The sequence below is a fragment of the Balaenoptera borealis genome, assembly GCF_965194805.1.
Source record: "Balaenoptera borealis genome assembly, chromosome: 1".
Classification (NCBI taxonomy): Eukaryota; Metazoa; Chordata; class Mammalia; order Artiodactyla; family Balaenopteridae; genus Balaenoptera; species Balaenoptera borealis.
In genome coordinates this window covers 120,705,547-120,726,510 of record NC_138860.1, presented here as the reverse complement: position 1 = coordinate 120,726,510, position 20,964 = coordinate 120,705,547, and the positions used below count along the sequence as shown (strand labels likewise).

The 20,964-nt window shown below is 33.0% G+C and overlaps 1 protein-coding gene across 7 annotated transcripts in view; it reads left to right on the top strand.

The window, feature by feature from the left end:
- PRKACB (protein kinase cAMP-activated catalytic subunit beta) overlaps positions 1-20,964 on the top strand; it is a 147,895-nt gene that overhangs the window by 65,240 nt on the left and 61,691 nt on the right. For 2 of the 7 annotated variants that reach the window (XM_082408593.1, XM_082408591.1), the window contains exon 1: positions 13,435-14,825. The exons of the other annotated variants lie outside the window; for them this stretch is intronic. In XM_082408593.1, coding sequence (XP_082264719.1) covers positions 14,819-14,825 — 7 coding nt within the window. In that variant the 5' untranslated portion in view covers positions 13,435-14,818. Of the gene's footprint in view, positions 1-13,434; positions 14,826-20,964 lie in introns of those variants that run through there. 7 annotated transcript variants of the gene reach the window in all.

The following is a 20,964-nucleotide window of genomic DNA, read 5'->3' as shown; positions in this document are numbered from 1 at the left end:
ACTGAATGTTCATTAATCAAGCATTCTTTCACTTTCTCTTTCATATCCTCAAATATAGAAATAGACACAATAATTTTATATATGTAGTGATGAGAATGGTAAGCATGGAGTTCTAGTTTCTTATTAAGGAATGTGTTGATATAGAGGAGAAAATATGGATACAACAGAAACAGAGGAATCCTTTTGTTTCAAAATTCCAAGGTTTATTTTCATGATGAAAACACAGATTTTTATTCATTTATAGTGTGAGTTATGGAAAGAGTTTTGACAGTATGAAGTTTTCGTACAAACCACATTCTTCAAAGCTAATTAAAGCAGTTTACTTGCATGACTTGTTTGACAAGGAAAAGGAATGTAATATCTCCTGATGATAAGCTCTCTGAGTATGCTTGTTCCAAAAGTGTGATTTAAGAAATCAGCTAAGCACAGAAACTACAAGTAATTTTATAAAAATTAGGTTTGTGAACTATTGAGTAAAGATTAATTACCAATCTAGGCATGTATGAAATGTAAGAATTTTAATCCAAGTTTCTTTATTCTCCAGTTAAATATAGGAAGAAATACAAAATAAAGTCCACACAGTGGTTTCCAGGTGCCTTAAATGTTTTATCTTTTACTACTAAATTAAGTAACAGGAATTCCTGTTTGATAACATAAATATTTAACAGCTGATTCCATGCACATATAAGTACTTGAAGTTCACAACAAAAACATGAAGGAATTCTTTTTATTCTGGCTCAGAATGAAAGGGAGTATTGACATTCATTGAGTTCTCTTTCTAGCAAATTTATTTAGGTTAGCTTTTAAATCTTTCTTTGATCATAAATGGTGTGTTAAGTTATATAATGATGAACTTAATGGAAGTTTTGCGCATTTTAAATCTTGGACTTTATACATTTAATGTCTAATTACAATATTTTAAGGACTGAATAGACAAATACCATCAAATGCTTTACCTGTTCTCCTTTCCCATGAATTGACAGGCTATTTCTGTGGCAGATACAAATCCATATTAGTGAAGCTTAGATTGAAATACTGTATTGAACAAATGAACAATTTTGAATATGGATTTTTTTAGGTAGAATCAGAGCTAAAGTGGTTGTAATAAACCACTTTATCTAGTTAGTTTTACCTTTCCAAAGCTCATACAGTCTTTAAGGCAGTACACTCCCATGCTTATTTCTTAGTCCACTAAATCTGTATCATTGTAACTTCTAAGCTAAAAGACTGCCTACATTATCTTTTTTTAAAAAAATTTTATTGGAGTATAGATGATTTACAATGTTGTGTTAGTTTCAGGTGTACAGCAAAGTGAATGAGTTATACATATACATATATCCACTCTAAGAATCAATATTGTGAAAATGACTATACTACCCAAAGCAATCTGCAGATTCAATGCAATCCTTATCAAATTACCAATGGCATTTTTCACAGAATTAGAACAAAAAATTTTGCAATTTGAATGGAAACACGAAAGACCACGAATAGCCAAAGCAATCTTAAGAAAGAAAAACGGAGCCGGAGGAATCAGCCTCCCTGACTTCAGACTATACTACAAAGTTACAGTCATCAAAACAGTATGGTACTGGCACAAAAACAGAAATATAGATCAGTGGAACAAGATAGAAAGTGCAGAGATAAACCCACGCACCTATGGTCACCTAATCTATGACAAAGGAGTCAAGAGTATACAATGGAGAGCCTAAAGAATTTTAACTAGCATAATACAGGAAAAGTTAACTTGCTTATTCTACAGGGAAATGTATTTAGCTACTATACATCTTCTGTTGGAGCTGGACACTTAGTTAGAATTAGCACTTTTCTTCAGGACCTTTTTTTTAATTGAAGGGTAGTTGATTTACAATATTTTTGTGTTAATTTCAGGTGTACAGCATAGTGATTCAGTATTTTTGCAGATTCTATTCCATTATAAGCTTATTTCAAGATAATGGATATAATTCCCTGTGCTATACTTTAAATCCTTGTTGCTTATCTACTTTATATATAGTAGTCTGTATTGGGTTGGCCAAAAAGTTCGTTTGGGTTTTTCCATAAGCTCTTACAGAAAAACCAGAACGAACTTTTTGGCCAACCCAATATATGTTAATCCCATATTCCTAATTTGTCCCCCACCCCTTCCCTCTCCCCTTTGGTAACCACCAGTTTGTTTTCTATGTCTATGAGTCTGTTTCCATTTCTGTCTGAGTCAGATTTGTCTTTCTCTAAGCATAATATTCTCTAGGTCCGTCCATGTTGCTGCAAATCGCAGTATTTCATCCTTTTTTATGGCTGAGTATTATTTTATTGTGTATATATATATATATATATATATATATATACCACATCTTCTTAACCCCGTTGTCTGCTGATGGACATTTGGGTTGCTTCCATGTCTTGGTTATTGTAAATAGTGCTGCTATGAATGTTGGGGTGCATGTATCTTTTCGAATTATTGTTTTCATTTTTTCTGGATATATACCCAGGAGTGGAATTGCTGGATCATATGGTAGTTCTATTTTTAGTTTTTAGAGGAACTTCTATACTGTTCTCCATAGTGGCTGCACCAAATTACATTCCCATCAACAGTTTATGAGACTTTCCTTTTCTCCACATCCTCTCCAACATTTGTTATTTGTAGATTTTTTGATGATAGCCATTCTGTCTGGTATGAGTTGATATCTCATTGTGGTTTTGATTTGCATTTCTCTTAATAATTAGTGATGAGAGCTAACACTTTTGGTCACTGTGTGAACATGGCAATGAATAGTCAGACAATGGAATCCCTTTATAACAACAGTGGTTATTTATGATGTTTCTTCTACCTGGAATTTCCTGTTCTACTACTGCCAATGGTGAGATTTGCTCATACTTTAAGACTCTGCTCACATATTATCTTTGTAACAAAATCACCAAAGCATTCTTCTGTTCCTCTGTTCTTTATCCTTTTTAGAATTCATGATCTCTTCCTGTGTTCTCATATCATACTCACTTCTATTACGTTTTATTTTATAGTATTAAAATTATATTACATTAGTACTCAAGTTACCTCTCTCCCCTGTTTGACTTTGAACTCCTTGAAGGCATAGAATTTGTCAATTTATTTTGGTATTGCCAGCATAGTTCTCAATACATGTTGAGTTGTTTGTTAGATTAACATTAAATATCACTACAGTCTTACACTAACAAGCTTTCTCTCAATTTGTTCTATTATGATCTTTGCAATTTACTTTAAAGGCCTGTGGCCATTAACCAAAAACAGTGAAATGCTGATCTGACCCTGGTAAATAAATATCACATTTCAGAGGCACTGAACTTTTCAGTGTTACCTGTACATTTTTATCATGATTGTTTATAAGAATCTGAGTAATCAGCAGCCTTTATAGTAAAGCTAAGAAACCGGGATATTAAATGATTTGAAATTAGAAAATGTTTCCATGGAGTGTTTAACAATGCCAAGTACTATATCAAGTGTAATAATGAGAAACTTGTGCTTGCTTGTGTTTTACAAGAATAGCCATACTACATGGTTAGAGAAGGAAGATTGAGTATATACTCTTGATAGTGTCTTGATCAATTGTGGTCCCAGTCTAGTAGCATTAGCATCATCTGGGAGCCTGTTAAAAAGGAAGACTTTCAGGCTCCATCTAGACCTACTGAGTCAGAATCTGCATTTTAACAAGATTACCCAGCTGATTCCTATGCACATTAAAGTTTGAGAAGCCCTTTTTCCCTAATAACATTTTAATCTGATTACCAAATACTATGTCTTCATTGGAGAAAATTTGCAAACCATAGAAAAGAACAAACAAAAAAGTAAAAATCACACATAATCCCACCAAAAGATAATCACTATTAACCTTGTTCTATATATAGTCTATTTTGTGCATAGATACACAAATTTCCACTGGCCCTTTACTTTGGATCTCTCCGTACAGTGTTTCATAACTTTTTTCCTTATTGTAAAGATTTGTTCTACAGTATCTTTTAAGATGGCTGTTTTGTATTAAGGATGCACCACATCTTAAGGATGCACCACAATTTATTTAAACAGTCACTAGCCATCTAGACTGTTCTTAATTTTTTGCTATCGTATAAAAAAACCACTGTGATAAACATTGTTGTAGCTAAATCTTTGTGCATATCATTATTTTTATATTTTATAGGACAAATGTAGAGAACTGTTATAACCATTTTAAGCTTTTGTATTAAATAAATTGCATCCCAGATATACATGTAATATATTCTCTTGGAGTTAAATTGGTTTCAATATTCAGAGAAGACATGTTTAAATTCCCTAGTATAATTTTCTGGCACAAAAAGCATGCTTAACTTTCTTCTTATTAGTGTTTATCAAAAATTTTCCACTTTTCAAAATTGGTCAATTATTAGTAGCAAATGGTCTGAGAGACATGTTTTAGTTGTTGAATAGAGCATTATCTTTGGTAATCAACATACCATAATCTGCTTGGGTTGGAGATTCAGTCATATTATAAAGTATATCCTCTCAATCTGATTCTGCAATATAGTGGTGACTCATACAACTTCACTCCCACGTTTCCTGGGTGGAATATTGTCATATACACTATCACATGAAACACTTATTTACTATCTGTCAGGCATTGTTCTAAGCACATTGCATATATTAGTTTATGTAATCCTTTAAAAAACCCAATAAGATGGATACTATTATTATTCACATCTTTCAGATAAAGAGACTAAAACACATTGATGTAAAGTAATTTCCTCAAAGTAACATAACTAATAGATAAAATTTGAACCCAGGCAGTCTGGCTCCAAAGCCAACACTCTTAATCACCATTCTGTGAAATCTTTCTATATGTTTGTAAGAAAAACCGGTCTTTGGGTCCTATAGCAATGATTTCTGTCTGAGGTCTTCTGTTAGTTTCAGAGACCTAGTTCATATTATGAGGACCCAGAAGACTAACAGGCTGGTCAGAGAACTTTGAAAATAAAATCTCATCCAAAAAGAGCTAGTAATTTGAAACTGGAAGGATGATGCATTTTCTGAGGGAGTGAATATTGCTTGCAACTCCTAAAACAATGGCTGCTTTTAGCTCTGGGGTCTGGTTATGGTTGTATAACAAGTGTAGCCCACTTGGGATACATATTAGGTCTCGTCTTTGAAATATTCGAATTAATCACTGTACTCATCTGCTCAAATTAGCAGGACTTCTAAATGGCAATTTTCTTGGGATCTTCTTCCAGTCCCCTTCAAGTATTGCTAAACTTCTGGGAGTTTACTCATTCCAGAGAAGCTAATCTTCTTTCCAAACGTTGGATGAAGAAAGAGATGGGTATTTTGATTAGTATAGAGGCTAGTAATCTCATTTTCAGCTGCTATTGATTTTGCCAGTGCTACATAGTTTCACGGTTTAAACTGGTCCCAAAGAATTTGACGTATCCTTGCTCTTGATGCGATGCCACTGATACTTGTGGAGACCGGATTCTTAATGGGAGGATGTCTCCTTGTGGAGACACTGATTCTTTTCTTCTTTTTTTTTGAGACACTGATTCTTTTTTTGTCATATTTTATTTAAATTTTATTATTTATTATTTTACAACAATCATTAAGAAATCCTTGTTACCCCTTCATTAAAAAATTTTTTTTTAATTTTTTTTAACATCTTTATTGGAGTATAATTGCTTTACAATGTTGTGTTAGTTTCTGTTTTATAACAAAGTGAATCATCTATACATATACATATATGTATAAATATGTATTAATTTTTAAATTAATTTTTATTGGAGTATAGTTGATGAGACACTGATTCTTAATGGGAGGATGATCCACCCTTTCCAGTGTTATACTCATTCAAAGCTTATATCACAGATTTAGTTTCCTTAATTTATACTTATATGCTTAGTCATCGTGGCTTCATGCCAGGTTGAATGTGAGAAGGTGCTTTTGACTCATCCCCACACTGTACCAAAATTGGCCTTCCTTTCTTGAACATCTTTCCAGGGATAGCAAACTGGTTGTCTGTGACCCAGATGTAAATCACAGATATGTTTTATTTAGTCCTCATGATATTTTAAAATAATTGAATGTGATACCATTATTTTATATGTAAATAAAAAATATTGATTTTAAAACAAGATCTTTCATATTAATATCTGGACTTTCATATTCTTTTTTTATAATTTTAATATTCTTAATTTTTATTTTTTTGGTTTTGTTGGGTCTTCATTGCTGTGCACAAGCTTTCTCTAGTTGCGGCGAGCAGGGGCTACTCTTCAATGTGGTGCATGGGCTTCTCACTGCAGTGGCTTCTCTTGTGGAGCACGGGCTCTAGGCGTGCAGGCTTCAGTAGTTGCAGCATGCGGGCTTCAGTAGTTGCGGCACGGGCTCTAGGGCATGTGGGCTCAGTAGTTGTGGTGCACAGGCTTAGCTGCTCCGTGGCATCTGTGATCTTCCCAGAGCAGGGATCAAACCCATGTCCCCTGCATTGGCAGGCGGATTCTTAACCACTGCACCACCAGAGAAGTCCCTGGACTTTCATATTCTTGAACCATTTGAAAAACTGATTTCAGTGGCCTCTTATTCCCATATGAGAACAAATGGGAATTTGCACTGAATAACTATTCTCTTTAGTCGGGATTTATACTGTCTCATTTGCTCTAGCCTTCACACTTCACTACTTCTGTTGTTTTACCTGCCTGTCCTCAGTAGGTACTTGAATTTGACCTACAGAGCCCCTAATATGAGCCTAACTCACCAGATTCTCCTTTATTCTTTGATAAAGCTTATTTAGTGTGCCTTCTTACTCATGGGCCACAGATACTATCACTAAAATCGATAAGAAGTTCTCGTAATTCTGAACCTTACAAATAATGGGGTCTAGGTTTTGATCCCTCCTTTTCAAATTCCTGTTTTATTTTTAATGCAGATCTACTTACCTCCTTCCCGTTTGTTAGCTCTCTTTACCATAGGGTATTGAGAGGAACAACCTTTACCAAGCTCCAAAGGGTTTTGTTAGATCATTCCCCCAAGGTAATAGATGCCTACCAGCCTTAAATTTACATAATTAAGTTGTCCGCTGAAGTGATTCTTCCCACAGCAAAGAAGATCTGCCTCAGATTGACTCTACTTATGTAGAGAAGCACTTGACAACTTTTTTAAAAAGAGAAATATAATTTACATGCCATAAGACTCACTCATAAGTGTACAATTCAGTGTTTATTAATAAACATATAGAGTTGTGCAGCCATCACTACAATTCAGTTTTAGAACATTTTCATCACCCCCAACAGTTCTTTTGTTCTCTTTTGCAATCAGTCCCCACCTCAGACAAACTCAGATCTGTTTTCTATCCCTACAGGTTTCCTTTTCTGGATATTTTATAAAAATGGAATCATACAGTATATATAATCTATTGTTGCTGGCTTCTTGAACTTACAATAATGTTTTTGAGGTTCATCCATGTTATAGAACATATCAATAGTTGGCTCTATTTTATTGCTGAATTGTACTGTATTGTGTGGATGTAACATTTTTATTTATCCATTCAGCAACTGATGAACATTAGGATTGTTTCCAGTTTTTGGTTTATTTGGATAATGTTGCTCTATCTATCTGCATGCAAGACTGGGTGGACATATGCTTTCATTTCTCTTGAGTTGATGTCTAGGGGTAGAATAACTGGGTCATATGGTAAGTTTATGTTTATCTTTTTAAGAAATTTCCAAATTGTTTTCCTAAGTAGCTTAATATTTTATATTCCCATCAACAATGTAGGAGGGTTACAGTTTCTTCGCATTCTTGTTAATACTTGGTATCATCAGTCTTTTTGATTTTAGCCATTCTTGTGTGTGTGAATTGGTATTTAATTGTGGTTTCAGTTTGTATTTCCCTAATGATTCATGATGTTGAGCATATTTTCATGTTCTTATAAACCATTCATGTATCTACCCTGGAAAAATGTATTTTCAAATCTGTTGCCCACTTTCAAAATTGAGAGTTTTTTTCTTATTATTGTCAAGTCTTAAAAGTTCTTTATATATTCTGAACAGAAGTTCTTTACCAAATAAATAATTTGCAAATATTTTCTCCCCATTGGTGGCTTGTATTATCTTCTTAAATGATATCCTTGAAGAGCAAAAGTTTGTAATTTTAATGAAGTCCAGTTTATCATTTTTTCCCTTGATGGATTGTATTTTTGGTGCCAAATCTTAAGAAATCTTTATCAAACCCAAGGTAATGGAGATTTTTATTCTGTGCTTTTATCTAGAAATTAATTTTTTGTGTTGTTTTGTGTGAGCTATGGAGTGGAGTTCTTCTTTTTAACTCATATAAATATCCAATTTTTACTGCACCGTTTGTTGAAAAGACCCTTCTTTCTCCATTAATCATCTTGGCACCTTTTGTCAAAAATCAATTGACCATAATTGTAGGAGTTCACTTCTGAATTCCCAATTTTGTCCCAGTGATCAATGTATGTCTATCCTATGCCAATACCACATTGTCTTGGTTATTGTAACTTTTTAAAAAGTTTTGAAATCAAGTAGTGTAGGTCCTCGAACTTTGTTCTTTCCAAAATTGTTTTGGCTATTCTGGGTCCTTTACATTTCCATATAAATTTTAATCAGCCTGTCAGTTTCTAAAGAAAAGCCCACTGGGATTTTCATAGAGATTTCGTTGAATCTATAGATTAATTTGTGGAGACTCTTCTCTTAACAATATTGAGTCTTGAAGTCCATGAAAATGAAATAGCTTTCCATTTATTTCGATGTTCTTTAATTTCTCTGCAATGTTTCCTGTTTTTTTTTTTTTTTAGTGAGCAAGTCTTGTTAAAATGGATTCCTAAGTATTTTTTTTTTCTGTTAATACCATTGTGAATGGAGCTGTTCTTTTAATTTCATTTTTGGATTGCTTGTTCCTAGTATTTAAAATGTTATTGATTTATATATATATATTATATCCTATGATGTTGATAAACTTACTTATTAGTTCTCATGGTTTCTTTATAGATTCCTTAGAATTTTATATGTATAGAATCATGTCATCTGCAAAAAAGACAGGTTTATTTCTTTCTTATCAATTTATATGCCTTTAATATCTTTTTAAATATCTTTTTTCTTACCTCATTGCACTGGCTAGAACCTTTCATACAAAGTTGTGAAGAAGTGGTGAGTGTAGATATCCTTGCCTTATTCTCATTCTTAGGAAAAGCATTCCATCTTTCACCATTATATATAATGTAAGCTATAGGGTCCCGCTCTCCACCTCACCCCCAAACTCACCCTTTATCAGCTTGAGGAAGTTCCCTTCCAGTCCCAGTTTGTTGAGAGGTTTTATCACAGGTATTGGATTTTGTAGAATGCTTCTGCTACATATATTGAGATGTTTATGTAGTTTTGTCTTTTATTCTATTAATATGGTGTATTCCATTAATTAATTTTCAATGTTGAACCAACCTTGCCTTCCTGGGATAAATCCTACATGGTCCTGGTGTATAATCCTTTTAATATACTGCTGAATTAGGTTTGCTAATATTTTGATAAAGATTTTTGCATTGGAATGGATATTGATCTGTAATTTTCTTTTGATCTTTGTCAGTTTTGTCATCAGGGCTCATAGAATAAGTTGGGAAGTATTACATCCTTCTTTATATTCTAGAAAAGTTTGTGTCAGATTGGTATTATATCTTTTAATGTTTCATAGAGTTCCCCAGTGAAGCCATGTGGACCTGAGCTTCTCTTTGTGGGAAAAATTTTAATTACTGACTTAATATTTTTGTTTGTTTATAAGTCTTTTCAGATTTTTTATTTCTTCTTGAGTTAGTTTTGGTAATTTGTGTCTTTCTATGAACTTGTCCATTTCATCTAAGTTATATCATTTATGTAAAGTTGTTCATAGTATTCTCTTTTAATCCTTTTAATTTCTCTAGCATCAGTGGTTATGCCATCTTTTCATTCCTAATTTTGGTAATTAGTGTCTTCTCTGTTTTATTTTGTCTTGTTTTGTTTTGTCTTAATTTTGGTCAGTCTAGCTAAAGGTTTATCAGTAAGACTTTTGGTCTCTTCATTTTCTCTATTGTTTTTATGTTCCATTTCATTGAATTCTGCTGTGATCTTTTTGGCTTTGGTTTAATTTGCTCTTCTTTCTAAGTTTCTTAAGGTGGAAACTTAAATTATTGATTTGAGACCTTTCTTTTTTTCTAATACATGTGTTTAAAGTTGTGAATTTCCCTCTAAGCTATGCTTTATCTATATCCCATAAATGTTGTTTTCTTGTGGGGGTTTTTCCATTCAGTTCAAAATATTTTCTGATTTCCTTTGGGATTTCTTTGTGATCTAAATCCAGATATTGGGATTTCCAAAATTTCTTTCTCTTGTCGATTCCTAGTTTAATTCTCCTATGATAAGAGATCATTTTTTGAATGAATTTTCTATCCTTTCAAATTAATTTGAGATTTGTTATATTGCTTAGCATATGATTAGTATGGAGAATTTCAATGTGTACTTGAAAAGAATGTGTATTCTGCTGACGTTATGATGCTGTGTTTTATAAATGTCATTTTAATGATATATTCAAGTTTTCTGTAACCTATTGATTTTCTTTTTTCCATGAATTATTGAGAAGAATATTGAAATTTTCAACTATAATTTTTGAATTATTTAGTTCTTTCTTTTTTTTTAATTTTTAATTAATTAATTTATTTTTGGCTGCGTTGGGTCTTCGTTGCTGCGTGTGGGCTTTCTCTAGTTGTGGCGAGCGGGGGCTACTCTTCGTTGCAGTGTGTGGGCTTCTCATTGCAGTGGCTTCTCTTGTTGCAGAGTACGGGCTCTAGGTGCTCTAGGGCTTCGGTAGTTGTGGCATGCAGGCTCTAGAGCACAGGCTCAGTAGTTGTGGCACACGGGCTTAGTTACTCCACGGCATGTGGGATCTTCCCAGACCAGGTATCGAACCACGTCTCCTGCATTGGCAGGTGGATTCTTAACCACTGCGCCACCAGGGAAGTCCCTAGTTCTTCCTTCAATTCTGTCATTTTTGTTTTAGCATTTTGGAGACTATTTTGTTCATTGCATATACATTTGTAATTGTTAAATCTCCCAGAAGTATTGGCCCTTTTATCATTATGAAATTTCCTTTTTTTGACTTCAGTAATATTTCTTGTCTTAAAGTCTATTTAATAGTCTGATATTGATATAGGTATTCCACCTGTATTATGGTTACTGTTATATGGTATAACTTTTTCTCTCCTTTCCCTTCAACCTATTTTTATCTTAAAATCTAAAGTGTGGCCCTTGTAGACAGCATATAGTTGGACCTTTTTTAATCCAGTCTGATAATTTCTGCCTTGTGATCTGTTTATTCACATTTAATGTAATTATTGATATGGTTGGCTTTACATCTTCAATTGTGCTGTTTGTTTTCTATATATCTTAAGAGTTTTTGTATTGTTTTTCCTCTGTTCCTTCTTTTGTGTTAAACAGATATTTGTAGGATGCCATTTTAATTCCTCTTTGATTTTTAAACTACATTTTAAAAAGACATTTTCTTAATAGTTGATTTCGGGGTTAAAATATGCATTTTATCTTATCACAATCTACTTTTCTAGTAAAATATAGCTACTTTGATGCAATATAGCTCCATTTCTTCTCTAATTTTGTGTCATTTTCAAATTTTACCTTTATATTTTTATAAACCTAGAAATGCAGTGTTACAATGATTGCTTCATACAATTTTAAGGTCTTTAAAGAAATTAAGAAAAGAAAGATAAATGTGTTTATATAGTCTTTTACTTATATATTTATCATTTCTAGTACTCTTTATTTCTTCCTGTCAGTTTAAGTATTGTCCAGTGTCTTTTCATCTGGAACAACTTCCTTCAGTATTTCTGCTTGAAGCACATATCCTCTGTTGTTTATCTGAGAATGTTTTTATTTTACCTTTGTTTTTAGAGGATAGTGTTCCCGGATAGAGAATTGTGAAAAGGTTTGTTTCTTTTTTCTTTTAGCACTTTGAATACATTATTCCACTGCCTTCCGGCCTCTCTTATTTTCGTGAAGAAGTCATCATTAATCATATTGCTTTTCCCCTGTACATGATTAGTCATTTTCTCTTGCTTCTCTCAAGATTTTTTTCTTTGTCTTTGTCTTTTAACAACTTGAATATGAGGTGTCTAGGTATGAATCTCTTTGTACTTATCATACTTGGCATTGGTTGAACTTAGATTGCAGGTTAACATTTTTCATCAGATTGGACATTTTCAACCATTATTTCTTCAAATAGTTTTTCTTTGTCCTTAGTCTCTCTCCTTTCCTTCTAGGATTCCTATTACATGTATGGTGATACCCTTGATATCCTACAGGCTTCTGAGGGTCAGTTCATTTTTTTCCTATCTTTTGTTCTCTGTATTCTTCAGACTGGATGATTTCTATTGATCTATCTTCAAGTTCACTGAGTCTTTTGCCCTCCTCAAATCTGCTATTGGGCTTGTGTAGTGAGTTTTAAAGTTTGGGTTATTGTACTTTCCAAGTCTATAATTTTTATATCTTGAATAGTTTCTCTTTCTATCATTATATTGAAATTCTCTTTGTTGTATCATTGCCATCATATTTTCCTTGAATTCTTTAAATACAATTTCCTTTTATTCTTTTGATATATTTCCAATAGCTGTTTTGAAGTCTTGTCTGCTAAATCCTATATCTGGGACCATTCAGAGACATTTTCTATCTTTTTTCCTCATTATGGATTAAATAATGTTTTTGTCAGAAATTTGACTTTTTAAAATAATATTTTGTAGCAGCTCTGCATTCTGATTATTTTTTCTTCCCTCAGGATTGTTTTTATTTATATTGTTTTGTTTTAATAACTTCCATGGCTTTAATCTATGGGCTGTATCCACCATGTTGTCTGGCTACTGATTTCTCTGTTAGGGATTACCCTGTGCCTGCATAGCTTAGTTATTATTCAGTGATTAATCAGAGTTTGTGCTCAAACATTCTGAGCCAGTCTATGCTGATGGAGCTGTTTGTGGGTTGGAAAGCATATTCAATGTTCAGGCAGTTTTCAAGCCTGTACCAGCTTTAACTTTCCTTTGGGTCCTCTTGGATCTCTCCTATGGAATAGCTTCCTTGTCAAGCTGGGATATGTGGAGAGCTTATTTAGGCCCTCTCTGCCTCTCTCATTTCCATTTTCTATACTAATTTTTTTGCTAGACCATCAGTCTACTGTTCACCCCTACTAAGGCCACAACTTCAGGTTAGCAAAGCTGGATACTTTCCCTGTTTATTTGCTACAGTTTGCTTTTTTTTCTTAATAGACGGTATCACTTGTATGGGGTTTTTTGGCTTCCTCTCCAAATCATGTCAGCCCTCTCTGGCAGTAAAGCTCCTGGTTGTCATGGAGCCCCACCCTGACAGAAGTACTGCACTGACTGAGCTGTGGGGGAACAGGAGCAGCACCAAGCAAGAATACCACAGACTCCCACTGTTCTCATGCAAAGTGTAGCAATTTTTCATGAATAAATGCTTCTCAGTTTGTTGTTTGTGATTACTAGATGTCCAGAACCATGAAGTCATTGTTTTTGATAATTTTGTCGAACTTCATAATTGTTTCTTGGAGAGAAGATTTGCTGACTTAGTCATTCTCTCATCACCGGAAGTCCTGTCTCACCTGGCAACTTTTAAAATGGCATGTTCACTTGGTGACATTCCACTTAACAAGGAACCATTCTATAGATCCCTTGTACCATTTTGGTACAAATTTTGGGTCTCTGGGAATCAGAACAGTTGTTCACCATACCATCTACCTTGCTATACAATCTGTCATCTTAATCCTGTTTAATGTAAGGGATTTTACACTTCAACAATAATTGTCAGTAACTTTTTTCTGTACTCCCCTCTTTTGAAAATCACATAAGTGGCATCTGACACTGAATATAATGGAAGTTTATAAATAAGTTGTTTTACAATTCTCCTTTATAAATGAAGATATATAGTATTATATTTTGTTTCTTCCATAATAACAGAATGTTTAAATGGTTAACATTTGTGCTGCAGTATAGCTTTCTGGCTCATGAAAAATGAAAGCTATCAGCGATCTGGGCAATAAGATTCATCGCCAATAGTCACTAGCAACAGCACACAGCATTTTAATATCAGTGAGGTCCACAGCTAGCAGTAAGAGCTGGTGTAATTGAAAGACGTTTAGGTGCAATCATTCTGCTGTTTGTTCCTTGCCAGGTTCAACATGGGATTGTGTGAGTATTTGAAGAAAACAGCAATTTTTAAAATATCTTTGAAAGATGTAAAAATGGTAGATAAGTGCTTAAATTTAAGAAACATGGTAATTTTTAAATCATGTAGCTCTAAAATAAAAAGGCATTTTATTTGTCTTGGTTGATTAAAGCTTTAGAAAAGCTACTCCTTGGTTACAAGTGAACCGATAATTCTGGTCTAATGTTGCCGTGGTAACAACTCATGCTGATATAATTGAGAACATCTTATACATCCTGGTTCGAACATTTTCTCCCTGCCATTTTGAGTTGTTCTAGTGGTATATGAAGAAGCCTAGGATAACTAGCTTGAAAGAAATTAAATCTAGTTATGCACATCTTTGGCATTAATCTGATGTTTACTAGTGATATCTCACACTGAGCAGTTATGCTTTGCTTCTAGGGGCTTCTCTTTTTAAAACAAAAGAAAGCTCTTTTCATTTTCTGTCTGCTGCATGCTCTAATGTATGTGTTTACACCATCGGTTCTTATACCTCTAGAGATTAGCATAACTCCCTTTGCTGTTGGATTGTTGTTTTGAGCAGTATGTTTTGGAAAGGTTGATTTTCATCATGAGTGGTAAGTATGCTCTCTGAGACTCTGTAGGTTTGTATTTTTTAAAAATATTTAACTATAAAAGCAAAAAAATGTTTTTTAGAGGGGCAGTTGTAAAGCCAGAACTACAGTGGATTACATTTTCTCTTGATGCTTTTGCATTTAGGGATTATAGTAATTTGCTTTTTAAATCCATTAAGAACTGTGAACAATTAATACCACTATTAATAGTCAATACCAGTAATCAGTTTCTAATCTATTTTATGGTGTGATTTATTGTATTCATTATATTCTTTAATACATTGTTATTAATTGTGTTATAAATTAGTGAGTGAAAGACCCACTGTGGTAAAAGAGGAATTTTTTTAGTATCTGATCCTGAAGATAATTAAACTTTCCTTTTATTGGCTTTGTCTTTCTAATATTAATTTTTGTTAGCTTCTTTTTGGTTATATAAAAAATACTCAATTTTGAATAAGATGTTGCCAAAATTTTATTGATTTATTTGTTGCTTTTAACTATAATTCATTGAGAAATAGGAATTTAATGATGAAATAAATATATGCATTTTGGTTTTGGAGCCTTTGTTAAAATTTTTAGAAATAATATTTTGGGAAATAATTTGTTAGAACAAGTACTTTTGTGATAGTTTCCTTTTTGTTTTTGCAAATATGATTTTTTTTTCCTAAACATTTCTAAAAATGTTTTTTGAGAAAATATACTACAGTATATACTGCAGTTTATCATAGGGTAAAAGCTGTTCACTTTAAGCCAAACCTGCAGCTAAAAATAGATATCCTGTTGTTAGAGGGAGAAATATTTGCTTAGAGCATAATTCATTAGCATCTTTTTGCTTAACTAAAAAAGAGGATGTTTATTAAGTTAACCTTTGAATCAGATACATGTTTAGGAGAAGTGTTATATGGTTTTTCTCTTATAATAGTCTATAGTTTATACTTAAAAGATTTGGAATTGGAATTCAGAACCTGAGAGAGTTGGATTTTTGCTGTATAGTGGTAGAATTCCAAATAGATGAACATTTTCTTCCATAATTGGAGACCATCTCATCATTGCCAATAAACATTTTTTATCCTGCTGCTGTATAATATAAACCTCTTCAACACTGTTAGGTATTTATTTATAGAATGATATTAGATGTTAAAAGAACAATTTTGCATGTAATATATTAAAAATGAATTGTTATTGTTATTACCCTGTTATTCTTCTGTTAGATAGATCTTTCTGTTCGAGTGTTTTAAATTTGGGCTAATATTACAAAAGCAACATGTTAACATTTCTTAGGATTTCTTGGATATCAAAACTGAATATACCTGGTTATCATACTTAAAATACTGTATTTCTTTGAATCCAGGCAGTGTGTTTTTTCTCCTTGAAAGTGTTCTAGAGGTTTTACAATTGGATATGTTGGTTTTAGCTGAAGAAAATTGTTACTGCTTCTCTATTGCTTTTTCTTTCAAGAAAGCTATGGATTATTCAGATAGTAATTGATATACTTGATCATATTGGTCTGCCTTTATAGCCTTTTTTACCATAGGAATTATAGTAATGACAACTAAACATTCTGACTTTTTCAGGATTGTCCAATTTCAACTAATGTTACTCATAAGTGGTTAAATGCCTCAGCCATTTCAAAATGTGGAAAATTTCAAATGAAGTGTGGTTTTATTTGTAAAAATGAGCAAATGCCAGACCTTTTTATCTAAGTCTTTAGCTATACATGTGATATTTATGTGTATGTGGTACTTTTCTAGTTAAAGAGCTATTTCTTTTCTCCTTTCTTGCCTATTAAATATCAGCTTTTTGGGGGAATAGTTTTCTCTGGAATCTATCTTTAGCCCTCTTTTAATGCTGCATTCTCTCTGAATGATCTCATCCAGTCCCACATCTTCAGTTGTTACCTGAATGTTCAGTGCAAAAGTGAATTTTCTCTTTCCATCCCAAATCTGCTCCTTTTTCATTCATCCTGATTTTTGTTAATGATCCCACTCGCCATGCAGGAACTTAAAACAGAAACCTTGTAATCACTCTGAACTTGTTTCTAACTCCCCAGACATGCACTCAGCCATAAATTTCTATTGATTCTACATTAGAAATGTCTCAAAATCACTCAATTTTCTCCATTATCACTGACACTGAGAATGCTTTTAGATCAGGAATTCTGTATCTTTTCAATCCTATTGCAGTAACAGCTTCACTGGTCTCAACTTCCAGTTTTATATACCTCCAGACCATTTTCCATGCTGCCATTTTAAAACTGCAGATACACCCATTTCTTAACCCAACATGAAAACTTTCAGTTACTCCTAGTGCCTCTCAAAGGCTAAACTCCTTAGTGGGGCATATGAGAGCAGTGGCCTGCCTTTCTAGCTTAATATGCACCACTCTCATAAAATTCTGATCTAGTCATATTATACTACATATTATTCCTTGCTCCCTTTCCATATTTATATCTTTTATCATAAAAATTCTGAAAACCAGCTATGCTTTTCAGTGCCTCCATTATTGACTCTGTAGAGTCAGATGATTCCTCTATACTCCCAAAGCAAACTTATAAACTATAACAATTATTTGTATTATACTGAAATTATATATTTGCATATCAGTTTCCAATCACCATCCTTTGAACTCCTTAAGTCAAGGATAGTGCAGTGTTCATCTCTGTGTTTCCAGTGGTTAGCCTAGTGCCCCAAACATAGTAATGAACTCATAAATTCTTGTGAAATAAATGAATGATTAAAACTTATCCATTTTTTACATAGTACAACACTTTTATTACATTATTGAAGAATATCAGTCATGCATTTTGATTTTTTTGGTTCATGTGCTTATCAGAACATAACTAGCATCATTATATCAAAATCTCAAATGAAAACTCTGATTGGTCTTGTGGTAGTTGAGGGAAAATCTCTGAAAAAGATTTGCTATGCTTTGAATTACAGGAAAGTTACAGACTTGAGCAAAAGCATTTGAGTAATTCCCCTTTTTAGATCAATATTTTCTAAATTGAAAGTTTAAGAACACAAAACTGGAAAAACAGTATATCAGTGGAATTAAGGGAGGGTACTTGCCTAGAAATGTACAGTATCAGATTGAAGATCAGATGCCAAAGTTTAACAGTTTTATTTTGAGTAGCTTGCCTTCATGGAAAAGAAATAAAAATAATTTCACCCTTACTAACTTGGATGGATGAAGCTTTTAAGAAAGACTGTGGGAGAGATGAGTGGAAAATCCAACACTGCTGATTTCTTTCATTCTAAAACAATTGGGACAAGTGGGACAACCAGAAATTTGTTAGTCTAATCAAGCTGAGAAAGTGGCTTTTCTTCTTCCAGATATAACAGGGCTCTTCCCTGATGTGACGGGCATCACAACTAGTAAGGAACCCTATAGTCCTGGCTCCATTCCCATTTTGGATTATTTAAATGATAATATAAATATGTATATGTATCAACTAAAAGATCTGAGAAGTTGATTCTAACATACCCAAATAGGAGGTGGGAGGATCCACCTTATTTAGGGGGAGCATTTGTAAAGTTTTGAAAGGCTTCTCATTGTTCATGAATGAATAAACAAGAAAAGTACCAATGTGGAGCCTATAAAAGAGATCATGCTCAAGGATAAGTCCACAGCCTTCAAGAGGAAGAGAATGAACTTATGTTTAGAAAATATTTATGAGGGAGGGTTTAAAATAGGAAATTATAGATAGCATCTATATGGAATTCTTAAAAATTTCAAGTGAACATGGACTCTATAAAATAAGACGTTAAAGATAAAAAGATGAAACAAGAGACTAGGATGAGAGGAGAGCTGGACGAGAGGCAGGAATAGAAAAGAAGCAATAATGATATGATAAGAGAAGGTTTATAAGAAAATGAGCCTGGCATTTGTAGAGTATAAAGCTGCATTAGAAGCAGTAAAGAGCAAAATAATCACTGCAGGAAGGTACATTGAACATGTAAAGAACTAACTTGATAAAAGCTACCAGAATGTAGGGAAAATGGACGGGATAAAAATTATGAGGTGAAAAGTATGTTAGATAAAAGTAGGAACTCTACAAATTGAATGAATAGCATTCCTTCAGAACAGATAATGACTAATAGAACAGAAACAATCATAAAAAATTATGATTCAGGAAAACTTAGTTGAAGAAAAACCTAAAAGTATACACTGAAAGAGCTCATTGTGTATTGACAAAAATTAACAAAAACACCAGCACCTAAATATATCCTGACGGAAGTTTGAATTATGAGGATAAAAAGTGAATTCCACAAACATCCAGGTCTCCTTGCATCTTACAACTTAACACACATTTTTTTCTTCTACAGAAAAAAATCCATAAATTGGAGACTGGATAATTTGAAAACCCTTCTAGACCAAAAATTAACGAAGATACAACAGCACATAGAAATACTGAATAAAATATAACAAGCATCCCTTTAAATGAATACTTGAATTTACAAGAATATAATAGAAATCCCCAGTGTGCAAAAAGTCAAATAGTAAGTGAAAAACCAGAGCTGTAAGGGGGAGCATACTTTGACTACCTTGAGGAAATTTTCATACCTTGGTGACAAAATGGCTTTTGTTTTAAATGGCCTCACAGAGACAGAAAAGTTCTTTGATCCATGCAACTTGGGATTTCTTAGACTCGTGTATAAAGCCAGGATCCTCAAAGGATCATAACCTCAGTGAAAGCATAGACTAAAAAATAAAACGTCTCCACTGACACAGGGAGAAAATAAGGAAGCTTACATTTCTTGGCTTGGGTTCCTGGGGAGGGGGGAGGGCTGTGTGTGCATGTGTATGGGATGCTTTTCCTGAGAGTTTGTAATCAACTGCTTCTTCTCCAGTAGCTGTCACGTTTTAATCTGTATTGTGTGGTTTAATAATTTTAAATAAAATACCTTATAGTAACAGTTCCAGGCTGGTAACATCTATCGGATGCCAGGCAGAAGCTAATACAAAACATATCCTCACATCAAACCCTGTGGTTTTCTCACAGATAAAGCCCCACTGAGCTTTGAGTTCAGAGTCCAAAATCAAAATAGATACATAACACACACAATCTACAACAGAAGATATTTAGCAAATACAACAGCATTAGACCCTACCAAGAATGTCAGAGTAGAATTGTCACATACAGACTACCATTTAAATTAATAATCACATAAAAAAGAAATATAAGAGAAAAAAATTGTATGCACTTCCCACAGAGCCTCAAAATATATAAAACAAAATCGACCCGTTTAGAAGGAAAAATTATAACTATGTAAGATTTATAGATATATATAAAGAATTCTCACCCAGTAATTGGAGAATACACAGAAATATACAGAACACTTACAAAATTGATTATTTGACTACACATATTTGATATACTTTAAAGAATTGATACATAGGCTGTGGTCTCTGACCACAAAGCAATTAAGTTTAATCAATAATAAAAGACTAATTAAACAAGTAAACACAAATGTTATATTTGGAAATTTAAAAAAATTCAAATAACACACAGGTCAAGAAATAACTCATAAATTTAAAATTCAATTATGTATCAGAACTTGTGCAGCTAAAGGATTTAGAGACAAAATCTTAAATGTGTATGTTAGGAAAAGAGAAAGACATTTGTGATGTAAGGATGCAAGTAAACAAGTTAGAGAAAGCACAGCATGGTTAATCAAAAGAAGGAAAAAAACTAATAGAGACATGAGCAAAAATCAGTGGAATAAAAAATATTCATCAGAGCCAAAGCTTAGTTCATGGAGAAGACTTTTAAGAGAACTGATTAGAACTGTACCTATTTAAGATTTAATCATAGTTAAAATGTGTATTCAAAACTTAACAAAATTAGGACTGGACAGTTTTATAGTCAAGTTCAAAAAACAAAAATTTTACTCTTGTACAAAATTTTTCAAAGAATTAAAAAGGAGATATTCTTAATTTCTTAAATATATGTATTCTAGTAATAGCTTTACAAGTAAAGTATGGGAAAGAAAAGCAGTTAGAAACATGTTCTTTGAAGTTAGGAACAGGAGTAGGATGCTCATTGTCTCTATCTGTACAGTATAACACTGTGAGTCATAACCTACACGGTAGGACAAGAACAAGTTGGAGTAAAAAAAATTATCATTATTCACAGATATGT